Here is a 23,065-nt window from a genome sequence, read left to right as displayed (position 1 = left end):
TGCCATTTGACAACTGCTTACTATTCTGATTCAAGCATGTGACTCTATAAAAGCTACAATACTGGGGAAAAAACAAGTTACTTACCTGTACACTGTGTTTCTCCAGTATTGATATATTTTATAGATTCACATGCATCCCACCCTCCTCCCCTTTCAGGTTCACCTTCCAACCTGTATTGTTCTTCTGTTTACACTCGTGCCCGAAATCTGAGGAATAGTGACCCTGCAGGGGATGGAGACTGTATATGCCCTGATTGGCTGAAGTTTGGATGTTTTAAAACTATGATAATAGGTTGCTATTGAATTTCAATGGGAATTTAGTTTAGAGCTTTGTGAGAAGTTGGCCTGGCATATGCTGTCTCCTAGTTATAGGGACACCTTGCACCAGTCCAATTCGACTCTTATTGATGATAGGTTTAAGACAACCTTTAAAGAAAGCTATCCTAGTGGTAGCTGTGGAGAGCAGCCTTCAGGCTAAGTCTTGAAGGAGTGTTAAGCTTATTGTTTTACCATAATAACCTCTTGAATAACCAAATGAAAGAGTAGCCCACACAGGTATATATATAAAATATATGTATTTATTCTAGACAGAATCCCACAGTCTCTTTATGAGGCTAGTGGCAAAGTTACAATTCAAACAAGCATTTATAAACACAATAAATAGCACAGGAATCACAGGGCCCCGGGGCGGACCAAACCATATATCAAAAAAGTGGTATAAGAACCACGACAATTCTACAGACAATGCCTAGGGCATTTAGGATCGCTGGCCCCTTAAGAATCCACCCCAGGTTATGAGGAAGGTGACCCATGGGAGGCGCGTGCAGTGGAAATAGCTGCTATCGGGATCTCTATTAAAGCCTATGGAGAATGTCGCGGTTTGATTTACACAGATTAAAGTCACTTCTAGCAGGAGTACAAAGTTAAAACTTTAGACTTAAGCTTTTGAGGAGCCCACTACCACGAGAGTACCGAGGTACCACTGTTACCTGCCCCAGGGAAGCCGGGTGCATAGGTCGTTTTCGATGTCGGGTCGCGGGCTGATTTTCAATGGGAAAATGTTCAAAAGTGCTGCTAGCCAAAAGCGTCGATGATGCCGTGAAGATTGAAGTTGTAGAAGTTGAAGAGAAGAACCTGAAAGCAGAGGGGACAGAGTCTGGGTCACGGCACAGTGACCAGGGAGCTCAAAGCAAAGAGCCCTTCAATGTCGGGTGCTTCAAGTGAAAAGAGGTGTAGCTTGGATCTGCAGTCACGGGCTCCGGGAGGCTTCAAGGAAGGCCAGCTTCGGGAGGGCGACTGTCCCACGTCGGATGAGGGTCGCTGCGGTGTTAGTGTCCGGATTGGATCCACTAAGCCTTGGCAACCGCAACCCACGCAAGATTAACAAATCAGCTACTGGTGCAGACCCACGAGGTCTGTGAGAGGTCTCCTTTGGAGAGACTGTAGAGCAGGCCTGGAGCAACCAGGGGAACTCTTAGTTGTCGAGATTGTCCTCCGCTCGGGCCCACAAGTCGAGAGACAAGGGACCGCGGAAGGCAGCAAAATGGAGTGCGTAAAAGGGAGCCCACGGGCCACCGGAAGGGGCTGGGGCGCTGATCTTTGGCACGGATGCTGCTTGGTGGTTGGCTCAATAATGGGCCAAAGCACAACTTCCCCACTGTTCAGGGTCGTGTGCTACGCATGAGGTGGCCGGTGTCCTGGGATATTGGGAATCGCGGCACCCACGCGGTCCACGGTACACAGGTTTGCTGTGCACACTCACTAGCCTCTGGGATGCTTAGGAAACCCACCTCAAGGGTGCTGGAAGTCGACGAAGTTCGTGAGAGCAGCGAAGTTCCAACCGGGTCACTTGCAGTGTTTCAGGTGATCCCAAGGGAGATTTCTTCCGTCAGCTGGGCAGCAGCAAGTCGAAGGTCAAGACTGTAAAGTTCAAGATTAATCTGAGGCTCTGGGGCCACGTTATTCACCTTTATCCCCAAGATTAGGGGAGTGTCCAGAGTAGTGTCCACCAATGAGTGGTGAGGCGGGAAAGGGTGGCTACACCCTCTCCCCTTTGTGTGTTTCCCGCCTGGGCGAGCGGCAGGATGCCCCTGAACCAGTTCCAAGCGGTGTATGCAGAATGAAGGCTCTGCAGCTGCCTACGTGCAACTCTGAAAGGACATTTAGTGCACCCACCCTGTTCCAATCCACATATCTTGTCTGGGGAGATGCTAGCACCTCCCTGCCACAGGAGCCCTATTGTCTAGCTGGCGAGGCTGGGGTTTTCCCCAGCAACAGCCAGCCAGAGTCGTGTGGGTGGCGGGTAGTAGCCATTTTGTACTACTTGTGCACTTTTAAATTGGTGTCCGAATTCTGCCGCTTTTCCCATATCGCCCCTCTAGCATGGGGGAATCGTGCCCTCATGCCCATGGCTGGACTGGGGGTAGGATTCCTACATGTTTGACACCAAACACAATATGGTTCTGTGTAGCCATTCTCAAGTTATCACGCTATCGCGATAGACTTATAATGCGGTTAAGAGTATATGGTATGGCTACACTACAAACAACCCAGCAATTATTTTACGAGGGTTGCAGAGAGGCCCTACTCAGGTAGGGGTCCCCCCTCACACATCTCAGCACCCTGCCCTGTAGGATTAGCAAGGCCTGCTATAGGGGTGACCTATGAGATTACATGTGTTGTAATGGGGTGGGATATAGGGTACCTATATCCCTGTAAGGGGTGCTAGCACCACCTTACCCAGACTACAGTAGTGGTGTGGTGGTGTCAGTTTGTATGGCTGTCCCAGGGTGGCACAATAAGTGCTGCAGCCCTGGTAGGCCTACTGAGGGACCCATGCCCTGGGTACCTAGGGTACCATCTACAAGGGACTGTCAGGGCATCCTCAGCATCCAATTGGTTTGTACCTAGGGTACTCGCATCAGTTTTAAGGAGAAAGCAGATAGGCTGGGGTCCTGGATAGCAGGATCCCTGCCAGACTAGTCAAAAACCACTCAAATACCAGGCAAAAAGTTGGGGGCAACCATTAGTCAGATTCCACCTTCCTACATACCCCCCCCCCCCCAAATGAAAGGAGATCAGGCTAACCTTGTCCAGATAAGCCTTTATTTCCTGAGTGGCCATATAAGGAAGAACCTGCACTAGCATGGTTGCTCCCTGTCTCATGGTCCACTTGGGAAATCCTACCCCAAGGGGTTCTAGAGTTTCTCCAAAGTCTAGGGGAATTACCTGTATTGGTTTTTGGTACAGAGGTGGGCTGGTGGGGTGTCTGAGTCTGGAAGTAAGGCCCTATTTGGGGTGGTCTCAACCTCTTCAGGTCACTGGTCACCATGGAAGCCTTTCTGCCCATGACTGTGTCATATCTGGCCCTAAGGATCAACCTCTGGCTGCCTACAGCTGGGGGTTGGATCCCTTTGGTTGGAATAGTGGAGGGCACTGGAAGGTTTGGGGCAACTATGCCCCAGGTTTCCCTGTGCCCAACAACATCCATGTGAGGGGTACCTATACCTAGGGGTAAGGGGGATCCCTCCGTTTGTAGAGGAATATTCACCTGGCTAAAACTATTCTGCTGGGTGTCCCTAATCTGCTGATGAGGGGGTTCCTCTGGGTAGGGACCCATTAAGGGTCCACTGACCTCCCTGACCTCTGCAGCCCTGGGCTGACTGAGGCAGGGTAGAGAGGGGCAGGATACCTGCTCCAGACTGGGTACCACCTTGGAAGGATCCCCTGCCATCAGAGAGGTGGCCAGGCCAGGCCTGTCCACTTCTGGGGCAGTTACTTCACAAGGGGCAGGATCAGTTCCCTGAGAAAATTGACCCTTACCTTTAGTCTGGTGGGGGAGGACTGTTCCTCTCCCCTATGCTCTCTGTTTGGGTGGAGTGATCCATAGCTTCAGGCTTCACTCTTTTTACTTTCTCCTGGGGTGGAGGTGAGGCCTTTAAGGTCTCCTCCACTCTCTCAGGGATGCCTACCATTTTCAAGTGGGCCTTGTGGTCTACCTCAGCCCAGGCTGAGATTTCCAGATCATTCCCCAGTAGACAATCTACAGGCAAGGTTGGGGACACTGCCACTCTCTTTGGGCCAGTGACCCCTCCCCAGCTGAGATTTACCACTGCCATGGGATGGTCTGTCCTAATTCCATCTATGTTGGTCACCTGGTAGCTAAACCCAGGTAAAAGCTGTTCTAGGGGCACTAGCCTCTTAGTCACCATGGTGACACTGGCCCCTGTGTCCTTGTAGGCCACAGCCTTCTGACCATTGATCATGGGCTCTTGTCTGTACCTGCCCAAGATATTGGGATCCATGGTAAAGTTGGCACACCCCATGCCACCATCACAGACTAGAGTTGCTTGTGTAGGGGACCTGGTTAGGCCAGAGTCCACCTGAGTTCCCCAAGAAAGCCCAACTAAGTTTTTGGGTGCACTCCCACCACCTGGGGGATTACTACTAGTAGTAACAGGAGGTGTTGGAGCTGCAATGGGAGGAACATTTTCTTTATTGCCATTCTTTGGACAGCTAGAGTCCGTTTTCCAGTGGCCAGGTTGCTTACACACATGGCAATATGGTTTCTTTTAGAAGAGGAAGGATTTTGGGTCCCACCCCCAGCACTGGGTTTTTGGGGCCCTTCAGAGGACTTTTCTGTTTTATTATCCCCACCTTTCTCTTTGGGCTTGGTAGAATCTTTCTTCTGGTCACCACCTTGGTTCTTGGGCCTGATCCTGGTTCTGACCCATTTGTCTGCCTTCTTTCCCAATTCTTGGGGAGTGGTCAGATCAGAGTCCACCAGGTGCTGGTGTAAGAGTTGGTTCTGACAATTATTAAGAATCTGCTCCCTCATTATGAGATTGTACAATCCTTGATAATATTTTACTTTACTGCCATTCAACCAACCTTCCAATGCCTTGGTAGCACAATCCACAAAGTCTACCCAATCTTGATCCTGTGCTTTTTGGGTGTCTCTGAACTTAAGTCTGTATTGATCAGTGGTTAAGCCAAACCCATCTATTAAAGCATCTCTCAAGCTATAATAGTCATCTGCATCCTCTTCTCTTACAGAGAGGAGATTGTCTCTACCTTTGTCTGCAAAGGAGACCCACAGGATTGCTGCCCACTGCTCTACTGGGACCCTTTGTACTTTACAGGCCCTCTCAAGAGCAGAGATCCATTTGTGGATGTCATCCCCTGTATGATAGGGGGGCACAATCTTGTGGAGGTTCCTATTGTCAGGGACTTTCTCTCTAACTCTAGGGGTTTCATCACTGCCACCAGGGGTCTCTACACCCCACTTTCTTGAAGCTTTCTGAAGCTCCAGGGACTCCCTGTCTAATGCTAACTGTTCTCTCCTGAGCTGTAGCTTTGCCTGCTCAAACTGGACCAGTCTGCATTTCCTCTCTTGGGAGGATTCTCTCCCCTGAGGAGAGGCAGAGGTCCTTTTGGATCTCCTAGAATGGTTGGACCCCACTGAGGGGGATCTGTTCCTTCTACTTGGATCCACCACTCTCCCTTTAGGGGTGGAGAGAGTGCCTTTTGGGCCATCCCCTCCATGTTGTGAGTGGTCTGGTTCTTCCAGGTCAGGATAATCATCCTCTTCCTGGTCCTCATCAGAGTCCTCTCTAGGAGGGTCCTCTTCTGAGGGGTGCCCACCCAACCTGTCTACCCCATCAGACCCTAAAGACTGCTTAAAGTCTGCTATGAGCAGGATTTCCCTGAGACGTTGAGTATTGGCACCTTTGTTTGTCTTAAGTTTCCTAGAGGTGCACATCTCCCTAAGATCAGTAAAGGAGAGAGGATCATATTTGTCGACTGGGACCCTTTGGGGTCCTTCCAGAGCCTTATGGGCACCTGAACCTAAAGACATTTCTAGTGTAGTGATAGTGGTGTATCTACCTACACTAGGTGTGGCCTACTGAACCCTTTCTTGAGTTGTAGTCAAGGTGTGCTAAACCCTCTACACACAACTCCTAAGTTCAGTAGAACTTATTGTATTCTAAGCTTGAATTTATATGTACCTTTGGTACCAAGTGGCTTTCACTTTAGAAATTCAATTTGTTATCTGGTAAAACAATGGCAAGCTTGAATCCAACCGCTGCACACCAATGTGAGAAGTTGGCCTGGCATATGCTGTCTCCTAGTTATAGGGACACCTTGCACCAGTCCAATTCGACTCTTATGGTGATAGGTTAAAGACAACCTTTAAAGAAAGCTATCCTAGTGGTACCTGTGGAGAGCAGCCTTCAGGCTAAGTCTTGAAGGAGTGTTAAGCTTATTGTTTTACCATAATAACCTCTTGAATAACCAAATGAAAGAGTAGCCCACACAGATATATATATAAAATATATGTATTTATTCTAGACAGATTCCCACAGTCTCTTTATGAGGCTAGTGGCAAAGTTACAATTCAAACAAGCACTTATAAACACAATAAATAGCACAGGAATCACAGGGCCCCAGGGGGGGACCAAACCATATATCAAAAAAGTGGTATAAGAACCACAACAATTCTACAGACAATGCCTAGGGCATTTAGGATCACTGGCCCCTTAAGAATCCACCCCAGGTTATGAGGAAGGGGACCCATGGGAGGCGCGTGCAGTGGAAATAGCTGCTATCGGGATCTCTATTAAAGCCTATGGAGAATGTCGCGGTTTGATTTACACAGATTAAAGTCACTTCTAGCAGGAGTACAAAGTTAAAACTTTAGACTTAAGCTTTTGAGGAGCCCACTACCTTGAGAGTACCGAGGTACCACTGTTAACTGCCCCAGGGAAGCCGGGTGCATAGGTCGTTTTCGATGTGTGGTCACGGGCTGATTTTCAATTGGAAAATGTTCAAAAGTGCTGCTAGCCAAAAGCGTCAATGATGCAGTGAAGATTGAAGTTGTAGAAGTTGAAGAGAAGAACCTGAAAGCAGAGGGGACAGAGTCTGGGTCACGGCACAGTGACCAGGGAGCTCAAAGCAAAGAGCCCTTCAATGTCGGGTGCTTCAAGTGGAAAGAGGTGTAGCTTGGATCTGCAGTCACGGGCTCCGGGAGGCTTCAAGGAAGGCCAGCTTCGGGAGGGCGACTGTCCCACGTCGGATGAGGGTCGCTGCGGTGTTAGTGTCCGGATTGGATCCACTAAGCCTTGGCAACCGCAACCCACGCAAGATGAACAAATCAGCTACTGGTGCATACCCACGAGGTCTGTGAGAAGTCTCCTTTGGAGAGACTGTAGAGCAGGCCTGGAGCAACCAGGGGAACTCTTAGTTGTCGAGATTGTCCTCCGCTCGGGCCCACAAGTCGAGAGACAAGGGACCGCGGAAGGCAGCAAAATGGAGTGCGTAAAAGGGAGCCACCGGAAGGGGCTGGGGCGCTGATCTTTGGCACGGATGCTGCTTGGTGGTTGGCTCAATAAAGGGCCAAAGCACAACTTCCCCACTGGTCAGGATCGTGTGCTACGCAAGAGGTGGCCGGTGTCCTGGGGTATTGGCAATCTCGGCACCCACACGGTCCACGGTACACAGGTTTGCTGTGCACACTCACTGGCCTCTGGGATGCTTAGGAAACCCACCTCAAGGGTGCTGGAAGTCGACGAAGTTCGTGAGAGCAGCGAAGTTCCAACCGGGTCACTTGCAGTGTTTCAGGTGCCTGCCAAGCAGGGGGATAACTCCTTTATCCCAAGGGAGATTTCTTCCGTCAGCTGGGCAGCAGCAAGTCGAAGGTCAAGACTGTAAAGTTCAAGATTAATCTGAGGCTCTGGGGCCACGTTATTTACCTTTATCCCCAAGATTAGGGGAGTGTCCAGAGTAGTGTCCACCAATGAGTGGTGAGGCGGGAAAGGGTGGCTACACCCTCTCCCCTTTGTGTGTTTCCCGCCTGGGCGAGGTGCAGGATGCCCCTGAACCGGTTCCAAGCGGTGTATGCAGAATGAAGGCTCTGCAGCTGCGTACGTGCAACTCTGAAAGGACATTTGGTGCACCCACCCTGTTCCAATCCACATATCCTGTCTGGGGAGATGCTAGCACCTCCCTGCCACAGGAGCCCTATTGTCCAGCTGGCGAGGCTGGGGTTTTCCCCAGCAACAGCCAGCCAGAGTCGTGTGGGTGGCGGGTAGTAGCCATTTTGTACTACTTGTGCACTTTTAAATTGGTGTCCGAATTCTGCCGCTTTTCCCATATCGCCCCTCTAGCAGGGGGGAATCGTGCCCTCATGCCCATGGCTGGACTGGGGGTAGGATTCCTACATGTTTGACACCAAACACAATATGGTTCTGTGTAGCCATTCTCAAGTTATCACGCTATCGCGATAGACTTATAATGCGGTTAAGAGTATATGGTATGGCTACACTACAAACAACCCAGCAATGATTTTACGAGGGTTGCAGAGAGGCCCTACTCAGGTAGGGGTCCCCCCTCACACATACCTCAGCACCCTGCCCTGTAGGATTAGCAAGGCCTGCTATAGGGGTGACCTATGAGAGTATATGTGTTGTAATGGGGTGGGATATAGGGTACCTATATCCCTGTAAGGAGTGCTAGCACCACCTTACCCAGACTACAGTAGTGGTGTGGTGTTGTCAGTTTGTATGGCTGTCCCAGGGTGGTACAATAAGTGCTACAGCCCTGGTAGGCCTACTGAGGGACCCATGTCCTGGGTACCTAGGGTACCATCTACAAGGGACTGTCAGGGCATCCTCAGCATCCAATTGGTTTGTACCTAGGGTACTCGCATCAGTTTTAAGGAGAAAGCAGATAGGCTGGGGTCCTGGATAGCAGGATCCCAGCCAGACTAGTCAAAAACCACTCAAATACCAGGCAAAAAGTTGGGGGCAACCATTAGTCAGATTCCACCTTCCTACAAGCTTTAGTACTACTATAACACTGTTACCGTGGGACTCCAACCATGGCGACAGGGTAGATTCAAGCATATGAATCTATGAAAGATATCAGTACTGGAGAACCACAGTGTACAGATAAGGAACTTGTTTTTTACTTTGGACTTATTCTTTGCAGAACAGAGCCGTTTTAAGAGTCAATACTTATTGCATCTCCCTGTCTCTGTTTCATGACAATTGTTGTGTGGTCAGAATTATAAGGTATTGGAATCTTCTGGGAGTAATGGAGAGCAAAATTACTTTAGCTTATTAGCCAGTTAGCGGGACACACAGTCTCTGTACAGACAGCCCAGGGTGTAGGGCTCATGCAATTTAAAAACGGTTGTTGTAATATTTAGTTTATCCAGTATTGGGGTATCTTTCATAGATTCACATGCCTGAATCATTCCCCGTCGCCGAGGCGGGAGTCCCCGGTAAATAAAAAAGTAGTGCCAAAATGCTAGTAGTAGTAGTAGGCCCAAAGAAAAGGCCAAAAGCCTGTATCTTAGCAGCCTATCTACCTCATTATGCCAAAAGAACCAAGAATTTGGTAACAACCAATCAGACACCAGCACCCTTCTAGAACCCTCTCAGCAGAGCCAGTTCTCCTCAGATTTTCACCTCACGTCGTGTGGAAGGGAGTCTCCCTTAGTGCCTCTCAGTTTTCTTTCAACTTGCTTCAGCATGTCAGACAAGAAGGCTTTGTTTAAGTCCTGCAGGACCTGCACCAAGAAGAGAGTCCATGTTGATGATCAACATGTAGACTGCATCTACTGCCTCTACCCTAAACATGAGGCAAAAGATTGCAAGATTTGCCGCACCTTCCCTACAAAAACTCTCAGGGATAGGGAGGCGAGAGTGCTTTTGTGGCTTAAATCCTCTTCGGCTGAGGAGGATGACAAAGCCTCTACTTCTAGCAAGAGAGCTAGATCGCAGGACAGCTCTTCCAGCGAAGGGAAGAAGCGTCGGAAATCGCATCATTCTACTTCTGATGCGCTCTCTCCTCAGGATTCTACAGTCAAGACTACCACACAAACTGTGAGTAAAAGCCTTTCAAAATCTTTGGCTTACTCTCAATCTTCAGTTTCTGTCACCTCGTCTGCTTCTTCATTGACACAAACCTTCACGACGACGGCACTTACCTCTCCTATTATGTCTAAGAAGATTACTATCCTCACAAAGAAGCCCGCCGTCGAGGTGTCGTCGACGAAGTCAGCTGTACCGCCGTTGACGATTCCGCCATTGAAAAGCCTGTCGACGTCGAGCTCGTCGACGAAGAGTTCGTCGACGAAGATTCCATCGTCGACGAAGATCCCGTCGACGAAGAGCTCGTCGACGGCGAGCCCGTCGACGAAGATTCTGTAGACGAAGATTCTGTAGACGAAGATTCTGTAGACGAAGATTCTGTAGACGAAGATTCCGTCGACGAAGATCCCGTCGACGTCGAGCCCGTCGACGAAGAGCTCGTCGACGAAGACCCCGTCGACGTCGGCTCCGTCGGCGACGATGGCACCGTCTACGATCCCGTCGACGATCCCGTCGACGATCCCGTCGACGATCCAGTTTATCACAGCCCCGTCGACGACGATCTCGTCAACGATGACCTCTACTCCAGTTTCCACCAGGACTTTTCAACTAAAGTCTTTTCTAAGGCAGGACATTTCACCGCTTACTCCCTCGCATCTCCTGGAAACTTATGTGCAGTGTGACGATGATGATTATGTGGAAGACGAGGACGAAGGGCCCTTTGGGATTGCTCGCCATCCTTCGGAACTGCACATCAAATGTCAGGAGGACGATGATGATGGGGAAGATGACAATTATCAAGGGCATTACTATCAGGAAGACATAGTCGTTCCGCATCATAGACCCTGCTACACTTAACCTCGTAGGAACGAGATGTCACATCTGCCTCCTACTTTAATACAAGACCTACAAGCCATGCTTGCAGATTATAAGCAGCGTTTTCCACCGCAGCCAAACGTTCCACAGGTTCCACAGACTGCGCCGCAGCCGGACCCATTGCCTCTGCCCGAGGGTCCAGCCCCAATGCCTCAACTGCCTGATCCTCCACAGGACCCGCATCAAGATACAACCTCGGAGGAGGAATACGAAGAGGGCGAGCTGCCAGACCCAGCAGACCCTTGGGATTCATATATAATCCCTATGCCTTCGCCACCTACCCCTCTACCATCTGATTCGCCTCCAGAAGATATAGGGGGGTTCCATAACCTTATGCAGCGAGCTGCGACCAGGTTCAACTTGCCGGTCACCATTGAGCAGTCTGACTGCTTTCTGCATGACTTTAAAGAGGAGTCAAGAAAGGTTACGAGAGCTATCCCTATCATTGACTATATTTGGAAAGAAGGGGTTAAAATCATGAAAAACCCGGCATCCGTACCAGCGGTGCTTCCACGGATTGACAAAAAATACCGTGCTCCAGCCGACAGTCCCTCTTGTCTCATTGGCCAACCGCGTCCAGACTCCGTTATATCTCAGGCAGCCCAACAAAAATCGAAGAATCCGGCAGCACCGGTTACTACACCACCGGATAGAGAAGGACGCCGACTGGATCTAATTGGGAAAACATTTTCAACTATGGCAGCTGCTTCCATCAGGGCAGCCAACTCCCTAGCGATAATAGGGCGTTATGACCGCCAGATGTGGTCAGAAATGGCAAGCTTTATCGACCTCATCCCAGAGGATAGCAGGCAAGATGCTCGAAAGATTTTGTTGGAGGGTGAGCGTGCAGCCTCAGAGACTATCGACTGCGCACTGGATATTGCGAATACTAACTTTCGCCAGTTGGCTGGGGCTGCGGTTCTTAGGCGCCAAGGTTGGCTGAAAGCTACCACGTTCAGGCCAGAAGTCCAGACAAAAATATTGGACATGGCCTATGATGGCGAATCATTGTTTGGAAAACACATAGATGACGCACTCCAAGCAATTAAAACGGATACTGATACTGCAAGATCGTTGGGCTCCTTGCAATACAAAAGAGGTACCTTCAGAGGAGCAAGGGGCCGTGGATTTTCTTCCAGAGGAAGTTATCATACCCAACAAAATAGGTACCAGCCTCAGTATCGGCAATCATATCAGTCTTCCTGCAAACAGACCAATACATCTGGTTTCTCTCGTCAAGGCGGACGGAAAAGATCGCAGAATCAGGGAAGAGACACCTCACGGAAGCAATGATTTCTGCAGGGCGCCTTCCACTCCTTTTCCCCTCCCTGTGGGTGCGAAAATTTCAACTTTTGCGACCAAGTGGCAAGACATTACGTCGGACCAGTGGGTTCTGGACCTGGTTCACAACGGTCATACCTTAGAGTTTGTCACCAAACCACCCAACAAACCACCCAAGGGACCCCCTCCCCCTCGTCTTCACTTACTATTCAAAGAAGCTTTAACGATGCTCCTCAAGAACGCAATCGAGAAGGTTCCTGCGCTTCAAAAGGGGACAGGTTTCTATTCCCGCTTTTTTCTCATCAAGAAGAAATCAGGGGAGTGGCGCCCAATCTTAGACCTTCGCAATCCGAACAGATTCTTCAAGAAGCAGGGATTTCGCATGGTCACACTGGCGGAAATTCTAGGTTGCCTCAACGAGGGAGATTTTCTAGCTTCCTTAGATATGGAAGACGCTTCCTTTCACATCCCAATACATCCGAAGCATCGCAAGTATCTTCGCTTCACAGTGGCTGGCGCCCATTACCAGTTCAAGGTGCTCCCGTTTGGGTTAAAATCTGCCCCAAGGATCTTTACGAAGTGCCTAGCTCCAGTGGCAGCAGTGTTGCGCTCCCAAGGAATCCAAGTCTTTCCGTATTTAGACGACTGGTTAATAAAGGGTCCTTCGGAAAGATCAGTCAAGACTGCCGTGACAACATCTCTTCGTCTGTTCCAGTCTCTGGGGCTTGCGATCAACAGGAGCAAATCTCAATTACAACCAAGGCAGATCCTTCCTTTTATGGGCGCGCTGTTAGATACCGCCCGCTGCAAGGCATTCTTGTCTCACGAACGGCAGGTTCGTCTTCAAAACTTAGCAATCCGAATTTCCAAAAGAAAGTCAGTTTCTGTCCGGATGTTCGCGTCGCTCCTAGGGATGTGCTCCTCTGCAATACGCCTCGATCCTCTGGCGCGGCTCCGCATGCGACCCTTGCAGGAGGAGTTACACCTTCAGTGGCAGCAGGTGATGGGCTCCTTCGACGACATCATCAGAGTCACTTCAGGCATGAAGAGCGCTCTACGTTGGTGGTCCCATATTCCCAACTTATCAGAAGGGCTTACTTTCATTCAGAAGATTCCAGACTTTGTCCTCACTACCGATGCTTCCATGGAAGGATGGGGAGGTCATCTCCCAAGATTTACAGATACAGGGGAAGTGGTCCCCAGAGTACAAAAACAAACACATCAACAGTCTGGAATTGCGAGCAATTTTCCTGTCTCTGCAAGCTTTCCTTCCAAGGATTGCAGGTTCTTCGGTTCTGATTCGAACCGACAATACCACCAGCATGTTCTACGTGAACAAACAAGGAGGAACAAGATCAGCAACTTTGTCCACGGAAGCTCAGGAGTTGTGGGAATGGGTCACACTCCACAACATAACCCTCAGAGCAGAACATGTCAGAGGTCTCTGCAATACATTAGCGGACACGCTCAGCAAATCCCAATCAGATTGCCACGAATGGGAGCTAAAGCAAACTCAGGTGCTCAGAATATTCAGAGCTTGGGGAACACCACCGCTGGATTTGTTCGCCACGAAGGAGAACAAGAAATGCCGCTTCTATGCCAGCAGATACCCTCAACAGGGCTCAAGGGGGAATGCCCTGTCCATGCGATGGTCAGGGACTTGTGCTTACGCTTTTCCCCCGATACCCCTGATACCGAGGGTCATACGCAAGATGAAGTTGGAGGGCTGTCGTCTTATCTTGATTGCACCCAGATGGCCACGCCAATACTGGTTTCAGGAGCTCCTATTGCTATCACAGGACCAGCCGATCCGTCTTCGCCCAACGCCCACAATGCTGTCAAGGAACAGAGGTCAGGTTCTCCACCCGGACCCTCAGTCCCTACATTTACACGCATGGCTCCTGACTTCTTAGAGTTTAAGGACCTGGATATCCCTCAAGACTGTAGGGATATATTAACAAAATCACTAGCTCAGAGCACGATAAAAACTTACCGTCTAAAATGGAAACGGTTTTGCTGCTGGTGTGAAGCAAACCAGGTGCACCCGGTGGACGATCCTGCAGAAAAGATCCTTCCTTACTTGTTACACCTGGCAAGATCTGGACTTTCTTTCCCTTCAGTCAAGGTCCACTTAGCTGCACTTTCCAGATTCAGAAGGGGTGCTCATGGCCCTTCTCTTTGTTCATCCTCTTTAATTAAACAGTTTATGAAAGGACTAGTCCGAGAGTTTCCTCCGGTCAGACTTCCGCCACCGGAATGGGAACTCAACACAGTCTTAATGCAATTAATGAAGCATCCATTCGAGCCCATCCACAAGGCTGACCTAAAATTCCTTACCTGGAAGGTTGCTTTACTTCTGGCTTTAACATCAGCTCGAAGAGTTAGTAAAATTCAGGCGTTTTTTGTAAAGGAACCTTTTCTACACTTCACTCAAGACTACGTGCACCTCCGAACTAATCCAACGTTTATCCCTAAGGTGCCTTCACAGTTTCATCTTAATGAACCAGTGACGTTAAAAACTTTCTTTCCTAATCCATCCACCCCAGTGGAACGAGCCTTACATTCTCTCGATATCAAGAGATGTCTTAAATTCTATCTTCTGAAAACGAAGAACCTTAGAAAGTCAGATCAATTATTTGTGGCTTATGGCCAAACTACTCTGGGAAAGGCGGTTACAAAATCCACCATTGCCAGATGGATAGCATCTACAATACTTTTCTGCCATGACAAGGCTCACAGGCCTTTGTTGAGGAAACCCAAGGCCCATTCAACGAGGACAGTAGCAGCGTCTACAGCATTGTTTGCTGGTGTGACTCTAGAAAATATCTGCCGTGCTGCGACATGGAAAAATGTCCACACTTTTACCAGACATTACTGCCTCCAATCTACACATCGTGATGATGCAGCAGTTGGGCAAGCTGTACTACGACATCTGTTTCTTTGAGATACCTTCAGGTACCCTTTTTTCATATTTTAATATGTAAGATGTTGATATCTTTAGTATAACAATGCAATGTGTTACAATGATGATTTGCTTTCATGTTTACATGCTTTTCTCTTTATAGATTGCATATTTCGAATTTTAAGATTTTTTCTTATACCTCTTGTTAACAAGCTGTGGATGCAATTAGGGAGTATCAGTACTAGTCTCCCGCCATCCGCAAACGACTGTATACTTGGTATACTGCTCGCTATTCTGATTCAGGCATGTGAATCTATGAAAGATACCCCAATACTGGATAAGAAAACAAGTTACTTACCTGTAACTACAGTTATCCAGTATTGGTATCTTTCATAGATTCACATGCACCCACCCTCCTCCCCGTAGAGTCAGTTCTATATAATTTGGGACGTTCACTTCCCACTTGTGCTACGAAAATCTGAGGAGAACTGGCTCTGCTGAGAGGGTTCTAGAAGGGTGCTGGTGTCTGATTGGTTGTTACCAAATTCTTGGTTCTTTTGGCATAATGAGGTAGATAGGCTGCTAAGATACAGGCTTTTGGCCTTTTCTTTGGGCCTACTACTACTACTAGCATTTTGGCACTACTTTTTTATTTACCGGGGACTCCCGCCTCGGCGACGGGGAATGATTCAAGCATCTGAATATATGAAAGATACCAATACTGGATAACTGTAGTTACAGGTAAGTAACTTGTTTTCTTCTTTAAGGTTGTCTATATCCATTCTACTTTCCTTTGTTATGTCACTTTCACTACACAGGTTTACCACTAATTTCCTTATGTTTCATTTGATTGACATCTTAAAGATTTTCAGTAATATGATTAAGGTATCCAACAAGGTCAACTCACATTAGCTTGCTCACTCTTCGAGTACAGTGGCTGCATATGGCTGATTTTGACCGTGTGCAATTTATTTCAGAGATCCAGAAGGTGCTCACAAACTTATAACGAAGACGGAGGCAAAGCAAGAGTACTTGCTCAAAGACTGCGATTTTGACAGACGGGAACCCGTGCTCAAGTTTTTTCTGAAAAAGAACCCCCATAATTCCCAGTGGGGTGATATGAAGCTTTATTTAAAAGCACAGGTGTGTTGAAAGATTTACAATATGTAAATGAAACTGTTAATGGGCCTTTTTTACAAAAATTTCAAGGTTTCATTCTTGTTTGGTTTCACGAGCCATTCAAAGTTGAATTAATTTGGTAACCAGTAATCTATATACAGATTTGATTTTGAATCACTTTCATGCTATTCTTTTTATTAGTATTGTAGAAGGACACCTGAAAACAGGATTTCTGAATGATTTTAGCATTTGGCCAGCCAACAGTATATGCACATGATTTTCCTGTGAATAGTAAAGCTGAGCATCCATTTTGTAAGGTCTCGCATTAGCCAAGACCTTTGATTTTACTAAAATATGTATACTATACTTACATGTAGGGGCTTTTAGATGCCTCTTTTCATTCATTGGTCTGTTCTCATTCAGATTTTGCTTCCACCCACCACTGGATGCAGCATGGGGCAATTGATCAGCCTACTTAAAACACTGATCTGAAAGAGACACGTTAGTGATAGATTCCTTACCTTAGAATATCCCCAGGCGTCAGACTGGATCCGGAAAGTTTGTGTAGCAGTACCCCTGCGCGTCAGTAGGTGGCGTTGTGCGGCTCCGTGTCCGTTGCTGGCGTCGTAAGCACCGAGATGACGTCACGGAGACTACTTAGGCGCCACTCATGCGCGCTGACGTCAGTTCTTTCTTTTTCTGCACCAGCAAGCGCAGATCCGGTTTGAGCATGTACCTTAGTCACTTTTTGACTGCACTTTTGAGACTTTTGTCTCCCCCCTTTTTTCTCCTGGTGCACGTAGGGATGCCCGGATTTAAGTCTTGTGGGGCCTGCCGTCGCAATATGTCGGTGGCGGACCCCCACGATGTTTGCCTCTACTGCCTGGAGACTGACAACCACTCCCGGTCCTGCCGGGACTGTCGGGCCATGGCCATGAAGGCCTTGAGGGAGCGGCGCCGGAAGCTGCTGGAGGCCCGGCACTCATCCCAACCCCGTTCCAGGTCCCGGCACCATTCCCAGGAACGCTCACGGGGCCGCAGTCGTCGCTCCTCTGGCTCCAAGTCTTCGCCCTCGGATTCCGGTAAGTATTGACATAAAAAGAAGTCGTAGAAGCGTGTTCGCTCTCCGACATCTGCCCGACGGTCCTCTGATGCGGACGAGGGGGACAGGGGTTCTGCCCCTGTGGCTCCTTTGGAGCTGGGGAGTCCCGCGGCCTACCCGCCTTCCCCGGGTCCGTCAGTGACTCCCGAATAGGTGCAGGAGTTCCTTGCCACCATGGACCGCCTTTTTAGGCCTCGGGCTCCCGCCGGCGAGCCTTTGGGCCCCGCGGTCCCGTGTCCAGATCCTGTTGGGCGGTCAGCGCCGCCGGCAGACCCCGCTTCGGCACCACAGGATCCTGCGCCATTGGCTCCGGCCTCGGCGCCACGAGGTCCAGCGCTGCCGGCTCTGGCCCCAGCGCCACCCTCGGCTCCGCCTCTGGCTCCGCAGTGGGTGCCGTTTGATCCGCCCTTGCCCCGGTTCCAGGACCATTTTGTTCCTACCTGGGATCCGCTCTGCCACCGCGGTCTGTTCCCCCTGCAATGGAGGTGGAGGATGACTGGGAGGGGTCCGAGGACCCTCTTGCCCATCAGTGTGACTCTGAGCAGGACTGGGTGGACGACTTGGAGGACGCCCGCGACCTCGATGTCTCTTCTGACCCGGGGTTTGCCTCTTCCCTGCCAACCATGAAGGAGGGCGCCTCCCACACGATGGTGCTCCGTCAGGCTACTGAGGTCCTCAACCTCGATCTTCCTACGGTGGTCCTCAAAACTAATCTCCTCACGCAGGTGCTCCAGATGGCGTCTACTTCATCGGAGCCCCTGCTTCCCTTCAACGATGCCCTCACTGACGTCTTGTTGGGCACTTGGTCGAGGCCAGCCACAGGGGCTCCGGTGGATAAGAATGTCGCTAGGCGTCATCGCCCGGCGCCTGGTGACCCCGCGTTTTTGACCACTCACCCCACGCCTGGGAGTCTGGTCATTCAAGCCTCGACGTCTTCGGCCAGCATGGGGCTGCTGTCGGTGAACACCGCCTGCTTATTGGGCCGCTACTCCCACGCGGTGTGGGATACGGTTGCTCAGGTGTTGCCTCAGTGTCCTGAGCAGGTCCACGCTGTGCTGTCCCTAGCAGTTGCTGAGGGGAAGGATGCGGCTAAGTTCGCCATTCGGTGTGGTTTGGACACCACTGACTCTCTTGTCAGGGCGATTTCTACGACGGTGGTGCTTCATCGCCCCGCCTGGCTACCATCCACCGGGTTCTCGCCCGATGTTCAGAGCTCGCTCATGGACATGCCCTTTGATGGCACTCGCCTGTTTGGCGATAAGGCCAACAGTGCACTGGAGCGTTTAAACGACTCGCGGGCCACGGCCAAGTCCTTTGGTCTTTCCGCAAAAAGCCCGGCCACTCCTGGTTTTCGTTCCTTTCGTGGCCACGGCAGAGGCGCCCAGGCATGTTCCTTCAGCAAACCTGTGCAGAATCAGAATCAGCACGGCCGCGGACGCAGTTTCCGCAGGCTTGGTTCTGGGAATCTGTGTGGGGGTCAGTCCACCTCCGCCCCCGCTGCTTCGACCTCCAAACCTTCCTAATCCGAGCTTTGTGGAGCACCCCACGCCGGTGGGTGGCAGAATCCGCCACCACCTCCTCCACTGGCGCGATATCACATCGGACAAGTGGGTGTTGCAGATTGTTGGACCTGGCCTCGTGGCGTGGTCCTTAACCCCCTGGATTGTGGCCGTTCCCCGCCCCAGCCGTCACGGGCCACCCGTCTGGACTGCACCAAGGCCCTTCACCCGGAGCTACACGTGGTCGCATACTCCTCGTGGCTCCGCCATCTTGTTGGCATCCACGTCACACCGTGCCCCAGCCGGCGCGACCCCGCTCAACCCAGCCTCGACCCCAACGAAGCCCCGACATCGAGGCACCACGAACTGGCCAGGGGGTGCCGCAGGAACCATTCATCGCCCCGGCGGAGGACAGTATCGATGGGACCCCCAACTGTCCTCCCCTCTCGAGGTGTGATCACCCTGCAAACTCCCATGGGCCTGGCGCCTCTCCTGCTGGGCGTCTGGCCACCTCCACCCGGCCACTCCGCCCCCTCGGGCGCATAGGTCCGGACATCAAAGGGCTCCAGACCTATATCTGGGGCGACCCCACCACAGCTCGGCAGTTGTATCCCGGAGTCGAGAGCCCTGCTGATTGAATCGCGGCTGACCCTACGGAGAAGAACTCTTGTCGGAACCATCACGAGCCCTGCTGACTGCGTCGCGGCTCCTTCTTGTGAACCCTTTCTGAACCACCTGGAACATCGGAGCCCTGCTGACGCTGTCGCGGCCCAACCTCGCTGAAACCTTCCTCGGAGCCCTGCTGACGACGTCGCGGCTCGAGCTGAGCAGAAACCATCTTGAGAGCCCTGCTGATTGAATCGCGGCTCTCCACGAACTGTACGCCAGAGCCCTGCTGACGCCGTCGCGGCTCGACCCCTCCGAGATCGGAGGTCCTCCAGCTTGAGGATAAGAACTGGGCCCCAGGTACCCTCGTACCGCACTCCTGCCAAAGTCTGACCCGCTACCCCTACCCTTCCAAAGAGACATTGAGACTTTTGGTGGATCCCTCGATCCCTTCATGTAAATATTGAACTCGTAACCTTTTTATTGATGATAAAGAATTGCTTGTCTTGAGACAACCTCCCTGAGTCCGGTGTGGTGGTGTTACTGTGCTAGTACGGGATAGGAGAAGGATCTCTCAGGAGACTTCTCGGCAGCGCTCGGCTACTTCGTGCAGTGAGAGGGCCCCCCCTTGGTGGTCTCACCGACTCCTCGGGGTCCGCCTTCCAACATTTGGTGGCCAGCGACGGGATCCGAGCCGAACGCAGTACGTACCAGCCAGTACCCACTAGCTACCCATCCAAACGAATAGCATCATGAGCAGCCAGGAAAACAACGCGACAATGGAGTTCCAGCCCGAACGGCTGGAAGAATATACGCACAAAGAATTAAAACAGTTCTGCAGAGACAAAGGCATTGCAACCACCAGCCTCGGTACCAAGGAAGAGATGCAGAAAGCTCTGAGGGCATGGTTGGAGGCTGGGGCAGGCCCCTCCCAGGAAGAAGGGCCCTTGCCCCTGACGGAGACCACAGCAACCGCACTGACCCCGGCAACCGGAGGAAGAAAGAGCCTAGAAACCGGCCTCTCCGAGGAAGAAATGCGAGAGCGGGAAAAGGTCCGGAGCCACGAACTAGAGCTCGCCCGACTGCGGCTGGACGGCGAACTCCAGCTGGCAGAAAAGAAACTGGCCCTCGAGCAGCTACGCCTTCAAGAAGAAATAGAAGAGAAGAGACGACACCGGGAGTTGGAGGAAAAGAAACTAACTCTTGAGCACGAGCGCAGTCTCAAGGAGCTCGAGATCAAGGCCAAGAACGGAGGGACCAACACCCCCAGTACTAGAGACACTCTACCGCCCCCCGAGGCCAAGGTGCATATCCCGAAGGAGGTCGTCAAGGAGTATTACAAGAATGACGATATCCAACAATGGTTCAAGGCCTACGAGGTGGCCATGACCTCCCATCGGGTGCCCCGAAAAGACTGGGGCGCAGGCCTGTGGGGGCGATTCCTGAGTGAAGGGCGGGACACGCTGCTCCAGCTACCGGAGGAGGTGATGACCTCCTACGATCACATGAAGGAGGCCCTGCTCACCCGATACGGGCTAACAGCGGAGATGTACCGCCAGCGGTTCCGAGACTGCAAGAAAATCCCGGGTACCACATGGGTGGAATATGTGGACTTTTTCAGTCGGGCCCTAGAAGGGTGGATCAAAGGCAGCAAAGTAACCACCTACGGACAACTGGTCGACCTCATCGTCTGGGAACACCTTTCCAATAATTGCTTCGTGGAACTGAGACAGCACCTCCTCGACAGCAAAATGACCGACCCGCGAAAACTTGCCGTCGAGGCCGATCGATGGGTCAACTCCCGGGTCCCCCGGAGCTCAATGGGGGAGTACCAGAGGAACCCCAACGGACCCCCACGCCAGCGCGGTGGGGGGGGAGGGCCGAACAGGAACCGAGACCCTCCCGCTGGGGCCCCCAGGAGCCCCCCTCGAGGGCCACCGCAGCCACATCTCTCCCCGAGCCTAGCGCGAAGGGTGGGCCCGGCCCGACCCGGACCACGGCCACCAGTGACCTGCTATGGCTGCCAACAAACCGGACACTTTGCCAGCGACCCGGCCTGCCCCCTGAACCGAAGAAACGGGGCCGGCGGGCCCCCGCCCCGGCAGCTGACAGCCGCCGCCTTGGGGGGAGAGGAGGAAGAAGAGGCCCTCGACCGAGAAAACACTGAGTGGGAGCCGGCAGCCATGTCCCTGGTCTGCCTGGGTAGCCGAGAGATGGTACCCTGCACCCCCATCCCAACCAACACCCAGAAGTACCGGCAGCAGGTCACGGTCAACGGACAACGGGCCGAATCCCTTCGCGACACCGGCGCCAGTATCACCGCTGTCCGCTGCCACCTGGTGACCCCTGAACAGATTCTACCGAATGTGCTGTGCCCTGTGCGGACGGCCGACAACAGTGAAAGCCTATGCCAGATGGCCCTGGTCCCCTTCGAGTGGGGAGGGGTGACGGGCCTGCTGAAGGTGACGGTGCGCGACGACGCCCCGGTCGACTGCCTCCTGGGGAACGACTTGGAGAGTTCCCCCTGGGCTCAAGTAGAACGACGAGAGCACCTCCGAATGTTGGGACTGGCTGATTGGGCCTGCGCCATCACCCGGTCCATGACCGCCCAGGCCCCCCGCTCCTCCTCGACCTCCGGGACTGCCCGACCCGAGGGGCTCACACCCCCTCCCGCCAGCAGCGAGGAGGAGGCGGACACCGACCCCGGGCCCAGCGAATCCTCCCCCGAAGAGATGGCTTCTCCGAGCGCCCTACCAGAACTGACGCAATGGCAACATGAAGGGGGCCCCACCCGAGAGCAGTTCCAGCAAGAGCAACAGTCCTGTCCCTCTCTCGAAGGGGTCCGACAGCAGGCGACCGCGCAAGCCAACGGTGACCAGACCGGCACCCACTGGATCTACTGGGCCGAGGGCCTGTTGTACAGTGAACAGAAAGTGGCAGAACTCGGGGCCGGCCGCGTGTTGGTGGTCCCCCTCCGCTTCCGGGAGTTCCTTCTCAACCTGGCCCATGATGTGCCCCTCGCCGGACACTTGGGGCAAGACAAAACGTACAGTCGTCTGGTGACCCACTTCTACTGGCCTCGGATGCGGAGAGATGTGGACAACCACTGCCGGTCCTGCCAGACCTGCCAAGCCAGCGGAAAGACGGGGGGTCGGGTCAAGGCCCCCCTCCAGCCCTTTCCCGCCGTCAGCACCCCGTTTGAACGAGTCGGAATCGACATTGTGGGACCCCTGGACCCCCAAACCGCCCTGGGCCACCGCTTCATCCTGGTCCTCGTGGACCACGCCACCAGGTACCCGGAGGCGGTCCCGCTCAGAACTATAACGGCCCCTGTGGTAGGCCGGGCCTTGATGGGGATCTTCTCCCGAGTGGGATTCCCCAGCGAAGTGGTGAGCGACCGTGGCACGAACTTTATCTCCAGGTACATGCGGTCCCTGTGGCAACAATGCGGGGTCACATACAAGTTCACGACCCCATATCACCCTCAGGGGAACGGGCTGGTTGAGCGGTTCAACCGAACATTGAAAGGGATGATCCAGGGCCTGGAAGAACCCCTCAGGCGGAAATGGGATGTCCTGCTGCCCTGCCTCCTGTTTGCCTATCGGGAGGTCCCGCAGAAGTCCCTGGGGTTCAGCCCGTTTGAACTATTGTATGGGCACCCGGTCCGCGGACCACTCAGCCTGGTCAAGGAGGGCTGGGAGATGAAGCCCCGAGGCGCCCCTCCTGACGTCTACCGATACCTCCTGACCCTCCGAAACCAGACCCGCAAGTTCCGAGCCATAGCCGAAGCCAACCTCGAGGCCAG

General features: G+C 52.1%; 1 protein-coding gene across 2 annotated transcripts in view; it reads left to right on the top strand.

Annotated features, from left to right (window-relative positions):
• Positions 1-23,065, top strand: part of XPA (XPA, DNA damage recognition and repair factor) — a 182,576-nt gene that overhangs the window by 42,441 nt on the left and 117,070 nt on the right. For both annotated transcript variants that reach the window (XM_085636603.1, XM_085636604.1), the window contains exon 4: positions 15,912-16,077. In XM_085636603.1, coding sequence (XP_085492729.1) covers positions 15,912-16,077 — 166 coding nt within the window. The remainder of the gene's footprint in view (positions 1-15,911; positions 16,078-23,065) is intronic.

Source organism: Triturus cristatus, chromosome 2_1, assembly GCF_964204655.1.
Source record: "Triturus cristatus chromosome 2_1, aTriCri1.1, whole genome shotgun sequence".
NCBI lineage: Eukaryota > Metazoa > Chordata > Amphibia > Caudata > Salamandridae > Triturus > Triturus cristatus.
Note: the sequence above shows the minus strand (reverse complement) of the source record. Positions and strands in the feature narration are given on the sequence as shown.